This window comes from Oryzias latipes, chromosome 13 (assembly GCF_053564925.1).
Source record: "Oryzias latipes strain Hd-rR chromosome 13, Olatipes_Hd-rR_3.1".
Lineage (NCBI taxonomy): Eukaryota > Metazoa > Chordata > Actinopteri > Beloniformes > Adrianichthyidae > Oryzias > Oryzias latipes.
In genome coordinates this window covers 17,790,678-17,798,095 of record NC_136249.1, presented here as the reverse complement: position 1 = coordinate 17,798,095, position 7,418 = coordinate 17,790,678, and the positions used below count along the sequence as shown (strand labels likewise).

General features: G+C 40.3%; 1 protein-coding gene across 1 annotated transcript; it reads left to right on the top strand.

The window, feature by feature from the left end:
• Positions 1-1,712: 1,712 nt before the first annotated feature.
• kcne4 (potassium voltage-gated channel, Isk-related family, member 4) lies at positions 1,713-3,466 on the top strand. The gene is made up of 2 exons (XM_004075469.5): positions 1,713-1,800; positions 2,166-3,466. Exon 2 carries the CDS (start codon positions 2,178-2,180, stop codon positions 2,706-2,708), a length of 531 nt encoding a protein of 176 aa, XP_004075517.1. The 5' UTR covers positions 1,713-1,800; positions 2,166-2,177; the 3' UTR covers positions 2,709-3,466.
• Positions 3,467-7,418: the final 3,952 nt, after the last annotated feature.

Here is a 7,418-nt window from a genome sequence, read left to right as displayed (position 1 = left end):
CATTCAGAAATTATATCTGAATATGAATTTTTCTGAGTTTTCAGAAAGTTCAGCCTCTGATAAAGATAAGTTTATTTCCTGTAATGAAATGGCATCTGTTTCTATGTTTTCTGTCTTCTTTATCTTTACTTTTTTTGTATCTGTATTCTGCTTCACTCTTCCACGTAAATCTTTCTCATTCCCTTATTTTTCTTGTTCAGAGCTTTAAGGGGGGGGGAAACAACAAATATTTAAGTAATTAATTAAAATACAGCTTATCTTCAAAAACAAAAAGAAGTTCATAAATAAACTCCTGGTTTAGTGAGAGGGTAAAGGATGGAGCTCCATTGCTGGACTGAAAGAAAAAAAGAAGAATATGTCCGTGATTCTACATCACAAATATGAGAGTTCCTTATCAAACTATCCAGTACGTGACCTGTAGGTATTTTCACTCTGGTAAAGCTTGAAGTTTTATTTTCTGTCAGTCTGGAGAGCTCAGATTAATGTTAGTGTGTTTACTCAGATGCAGGAAGTCAAATCATCTTAGAGAAATGTTGGTGTTCAAATCAACAGGAACAGTTTTTCCTCCTCTGTAATAGAAGGTTTGTCAGTTCATCTTTGGCCTGTTAGCATTAAATGTTCATGACAGCACATGTGCAAAAGGGCTGAACAAATGTGGAAAAGCTGCCAGTCAAGACAGCAACATTGTCCATCATCTTCATCATCAATAAATAATCTGGACATATAATCTGAACTGCTATTGCAGTATCAGTCTTCTAATTTTATAAACCCTTTACAGGGTTTTTTTAATATTTAACTTTGATTGAGAGTAAATGTGAAGAACTTAGTACTTCTATCCACTGACTAAGCTCTTTTAAAGGTTGATCCAACAAGTCTTCATATCATTTTGACAGTTTAGTGTGGTTACCATTGATGCTCATGTGTTTTACAACAACCCCTCAAATACACAAGAACTTTCATGAAACTCAATTAACTCTTGTGCTATCTTAGATGACCCCCCCCCCTTACTTTGACGTGTTCTCCCTACCATGACAAAGGTGGATAAAGGTGGAAAGATTTCATGTAATCCATGGACACCAGTGAAGATCACAAAACATTGAAGAAAAAAGGTTCAGAGCACTGTCTAGTGGGTCTAGATGACCCAACTCCCAACGTTACAGTGCCTAGGATAGCACAAGGGTTAAACTGCTCTAAAATAATTTTAACGCTTTACATGTTTACCTTTCCCTGTTCAGTCCAAACATGCTAGCTGTCCATACTATGTAAAAACTCAGACAGTTTAACAATGGGAAACAGTAGAATTTCAACCAATCTTTGCCCAGAGAAAGCAGCAACACTTCTAAGTGTGTTTAAAAACTGACTTCTTACTGTGACATTGAGTTTCTGTTGGCATCTGTGGTGTGACTGACACTATCATTGTCTGAAACACAGGCATCTATTAAAAACCCTGATCCCAGAATGTTGCATGACAAGGCTGAATATATTGCATAAATATATACAATGTAAAATCATCACTTTTTGGATTTGCTGCATCCGCCATGGATTTCTCAGCTGAATCTCCATGAGCTGCAGGTAACAGACGACAGGTAATATCTTTCTCTTTTACTTTCTGCATTTCATGTTAGTGTCCCTCCAGCAGCTTCCACACACTCAGATCTCAGTTTACAAACTATGTCACGTGACTCATGACGACACACCATAGTGTTCATATAAAAAAAACCTCCAGAGCGAAAGTTCTGCCAAACTCCGTAACTCCTGACAGAAGGCAGAAAGTCGCCTGAAACTCAAGTGTCCTATTTGGTGAGTTCTCCAATTGTTTGTTTGTGTTTCTCTTTACAAGAAGAACAAAAGATGTTACACAGGTGGAATGGGTTTTCTTGAGAAGATATCCATATATATTTTAGTAGAGGCGCTCCTCCGCGCGTTCATCTGATGGGACCAGTCGTTAATAAGAGGATCAATAAGCAACCTGAACTAACTTAAAGTTAAACAAACAGAGAACTCTGTCTTTATTCATATACATCTGTTTTTAGAGACTGGTTAAACTTTGGTAAAACTTTTTCTTTTGTGCGTAAAAACTGCGTAAAGGTGCGCCTTTTAGTATTTCTTTTTAGACTAAGGTTTTCTTGCCTGTTTTTTTCATGAACTTGTTTTCGTTTATTTAGAGAATTTGGAACATGGAGGACATGGAAAGTTCAACGCCATCACCCAAGCGCGTCATCCTTCAGACCCAAAGCACCGTGGGATCCCAGGCAGACAAAGCGGGTGGAAACGCATACCTTTACATTTTAATAGTCATGAGTTTTTATGGCGTGTTTCTGTGCGGCATCATGCTTGGTTACTTCCGCTCAAAGAGGAAGGAAAAAAGGAGGGTCAACATCTTCACGCGCCTTGTGCACGAGGAGCAGCAAAGAGAATGGGGCACCCTGCCCAAAAAACACAGCCTCACCTTCTCAGCCACCGCTGCGGGGCTGCGCTCTGCGCAGATGTCCCTGCCCTTCTGTGGTAACCATGGCAACCACTTGGGACTACGCCGCTATGAGAGCTCGTCGGCGTCTCCGCTGGCGTGCGCGCTGTGCGCGGAGCAGAGCAGCATCAGCTCGCAGTGCTCCTCAGCGGAGACGCGCGTCACCATCGAGGAGGAGTCGGACGGCGGCCACGCAGGGGAACACCTCAAGGGCGGATCGGAGCGCAGCGACTCTGGCTGATCCTGACGCCCGGATGATGACACTCTGCGCCGGGAACCCACCACAAACATGACTGGAGGAGGGAGCAAGAGGCGTTCAGGAGCCCAAAGAGGACTGACATTCAGCCCTGTTTCTGTTTAAAAAAATCTGTCAGACGTGAAAATGAAAATGAAAGTGGGGAAGTCACAACTGGTGTAAATCATGTCAGATCTTCATTTGGCATCAATCAGAAAGATGTCTGCATGCGTTGTTTGCTGCTCCTTTGTTTTATAGTTTAACTTATTTACTTATTTTACCTTTTTCAAACCAGAGGCAGCATGAAACCACACGTCACTGATTTTAGGACTTGAAGATATTTAACGAACATTTTCATTTTTAGAGCCATCATTTTGACAGACATTTAACCTAACATAATGTTGTAGTGCACACGCATGAGTCTGCTTTTTTTTGTGGTGACCCCTCCCTGCTTGAGCCCCCTCCTGCATGGCTGCTTTGGCCTGATGACTCATCCTGCAGGGGACTCATCACAAAACTGGCTGCTTGAACTTCTGACTCGCTGAACCCGCTCTCACTCTAACCGGACTGGGAAGCCACTTGAAACCTTGTCTGTAGACCATCTTGCATGCAGCTTCATGATGGATGATGACTGCTTTCAGTGAATTACTTGATGACAGAGATGATGCACTGTTGGCGAAACCTGTGCGTATTTGCCACACGCCAAGCTTGATTTAAAGCGGTTTGTAAAGTTACAGAAAACAATAAAAGCAGTTTAAACCTGATCAAGCTCCCCTGTGAGCTCTCTTTTCTTGAACTGAATTCACCAGTAGAGGGTGCTGTTGTACATTCACTCACGTTCACTGCTGTGTCCAGTCATGCAGCCATAAAAAATACAACCATTGTACTTTGTGTTCCTCAACATCCTCCAGGTTTCAACTTTGAAAGCAGTAGTTTAAAAACGAGATGAAAAGAAACACTAAAATGATGTCTTCATCGACTGGATCAAAGCGGATCTACTGGATTCCATTTCTACAAACATCAAGCTTTAGTGTCCAGGGAAATAAGAGACAAGGAGGATCATGTGCAACAACCATAAAGAAAAGAAAAAACCAGAGTGGTTCCGCTGCATATTACAAACAGTAAATTTAAGTTCAGATTCATGTAGAACACATTGGAAATGAGGGTTTCAGTCAAGTTCTGCTTTTGAGGGTTTCATAATCACCAGTAGTTCAAACAATCCAAGTCTTTTCCTATGTGCAGTGAAAAAACAGAACAAAACAAGTGTTAGAATAAATTTTATACACCTTTACAATGCCCCAAATTCTTCATCATGACGAACATTCATAATGATTTTTCATTATAGTTCTTCATAATGTTTCATCATAATGGTTCATCATAATGGTTCATCATAATGGTTTTCCGTGACGGTTCATCACGATGGTTGTTCACGATGGTTTTTTACAATGGTTCATTTTCATAATAGTTCTTCATGATGGTTCTTTATGATAGTTCTTCATGATTCTCCACAACAGATCTTAATGCTGGCTCCTCATGATGTTTATTCATGAGGATTCTTCAGGAAGACTCTTCAGGATGGTTATTCTTAATTGTTAATCATGTTATTCTTAATAAATCTGACTCACAGAGACAAACAATGGCAGACATTCAGGTCGACAGGAAATTTTGAAATAACAATAGTTGTATGCTTAATAGACAATTAACCTCCTCTCCTTTTCCTGCACACATGTGTCTCAGTTAGAACCTCACACTCCATCAACAATAGCTTGAACAGACTTTGTCTTTCAAAAGGGATTTCTATGGGATCCAGAGAAAAGAGCTGTGAAATGCTGGAGGAAGTCTGGAGAAGCAGAAAAAAGGTGTGGATTTGTGCAGGACATGTATGAGAGCAGTGAGACAGTGGTGAGATGTTCTGTGAGCGGAGAAGAAACTACATCAAGGATCAGCTCTGAGCTCCATCATGTTGTTTCTTGCTGTGACAGAGTGACACATGTGGTTAGACAGGAATCTCTGTGGAACATGACGGACAGCAGGCCGGGACCGCAGGGGCGAGTGTCAGACATTGTGAAGCAAAGAAGTGTCAGGAAGAAAGAAAAGGTGTTTGAGATTGTGGGGAGATCTGTATGGTTATATTGGATCAAAGAGAAAGACAGAGCAAAATGGAATTTTCAAGCTGAAGATGCTGAGGTTCTCTTTGGGAGTTACCACAAGATCAGGAATGTGAACATCAGAGGAACACACAATGTTAGATTTTTACAGATGAGTCCATGAAAGCAAAACTGAGACAGTTGGAAATGGTCATTAAAGGGAAAGTCAGCATTTTTAGTAAAGAAATTCAGGTTACAAAATTTAATGTAAGCCAAAAAAGGAAGGTTAGGCCAAGTTAAAGAAGACAAGAAGATAATTAGTGGATTTCATGCTGGCAGATAATTCACTTAACGGAGCTGCTGAGAGACGACTTTGTGCTGTTGAACTTCATCAATGAAGATAATAACCTGCAATCTGGACTTCTGTCTTTTGTTCACAGTTGAAAGACCTATTAATCAGAATAGAGAAGAAGGTACAGCCTGCCAGTGCAGAGAGTTAAAGCATCAAAGATTTTTGGGAAATTGTCCTGAGTGGACCATCCCTCTGGAAGGAGGAAAATGAAAGGATCCATCTGAGCTTCACTGTAACTGCTCAGTTGTGTACTTGCAGCCTCAGGTGGACAGATGAAAAACTGCAGCTAATGTCCACTCTTTGTCCACTCGCCATTTTGTTGTGGGTGTGGCAGGGTATGCTGCCATCACAATGAGCATCACCTTTGTGCTTTTGAAGTCTATGCAAAATGACAAGCCCATTTATAGAGGGAGAAGTCAAGGATCTTTTTGTCAGGAGCTTTCAGTCATGACAATAAAAAGAGTTCTATCACAATTAAACACCTGGTTAAAATCATTTACCTGTACATGCTTAGGAACAGTTGCAGTTAAAAATGCTCATTGTAATCACTTTCCAGTGGTTGTAGCAACAGAGAGATACGAGGAAATCACGCAGTGTTTGATAGAGCTTTAATTTCTACCAACAGCAAAGATGCAATTCATATTTTGAAATGTCTTTGAACCACCTGTCTGAGGAGGAAACCTTCACAACTTGTAACCATGAAAATCAATTTCAGAAATTTGACCTTGAAGATCTTTCTGTATGTGAACTTAAATTCAATGTGATGACTTCATGATGAGGTTCTGCTCTTGAGCATCACAAATCATTTGACCAGTTTACTGAAGAGGAGAATATAACATCACAGATGAAACCAAAACCAAGTTCAACCATCACTATAGTTTGTACTTTTCCCATGTGCAGCTGTCTACCTAAGCTCCTGCTAATCTTCTCCCTGGAAAAAGCAGCAGCAAGACATTCAGTCCAACAAACTTTCTACTTTCATCTCACATGAGATGTTTTCATATTTGTCACTCATGAGAGATCAGCTGCTGTGAAATTTCCACATTCCAGTTTCATAACCCTGTGAAATCCTCTACAGATACATGATCACTGTATTTAATTAATCAAACGTGACTTAACCGTGTCTTTGCTCTAGTTTGTTAGTTTTATTACCCATGCATTTCATCATTTCTGTAATGCATTTGATAAATCTGTGCAATTTTTCATTGTACTGTCTACAATTAATGCCTTAAATAAATCAATCAATCAATCAGAAGAGCGCTGAGGGCTCCTCGTGGCTGTTACACAACACTTTAAAAGCAAGCGACAACAGTGACTCTTTGGTTCTTTTTCCTGGATTTGTAACATGCAGTGTGGAAGTTCAGCCGCGATGTGCATGAGCAGGAGCTCAAACCTCCTTTCTTCTTCACAGAAAGAGCCCTTGAGCTTTTTGCTCTGATCAGTGTGCTGAACTGCATTTCTGATCCTCCTGACCTCAGTCGCTCTGGAGGTGTGAGTGACCTAAAAGAACATAAGGAACATGAAGCTCTTCAGCAGAAACCACAAAACGATGAACGACACTTTCAGAGTCAAATGACTCACAGGAGAGGACAGGTTAACCTGGACTGGAGCTGAAGAAAATACAAGTGAAGCTTCAGAACTAACTGATAACTGTGTTTCTTTTTCTTCTGCATGGAGACTTTGTGCTTTGAGCTTTCAGCATAACATCTATTAGTTAAAGACTCCTTCCTTCAGCTTCTGTGATCTTTCCAAAAAAATGTAAATATCATGGAAATGGATGTTCATTTCCCATTTCATTCATAAAATGTTACTTTCATAGAATATAAATTCCGGACCTACTGCTTAATAATTTCAAGTATTTATTTAATTTCACACAAATTGTGGTTTCAGCTTATAATACTCACAAAACAGACTTCCAGAAAATTAGAATAACATGGAGAAATGCTTCCAATTTTTCCGGGGCCTGAATTTTTTAAACTGAGTTTCACCAATTAATCCTCTGAGAATCTCAAAGCGCCTGCCAAGGTTCCCCATATGGCACTATATTGGTTCAGTTTGGTTTCATTTTTTTTCAGTTCAGTTCAATATATGGAAGACTTCAGACCTGACAACTAGCCAGAAGATCATCACTGATCCCCTCCATAGTTATGGCTAAGCTGCAAATGTCCATGGCTAAGGAGGCCGGCTGTTCACAGAGCGCTGTGTCCAAGCAGATCAACTGAGTGTCCAATGGAAGGACAAAATGTGGCAGGAGAAGTTGCACCGGCAAAAGAGACA

What these genes read in the sequence shown, in the direction of transcription:
- kcne4 (XM_004075469.5), top strand. Translation starts at nt 2,178, where the DNA reads ATGGAGGACATGGAAAGTTCAACGCCATCACCCAAGCGCGTCATCCTT.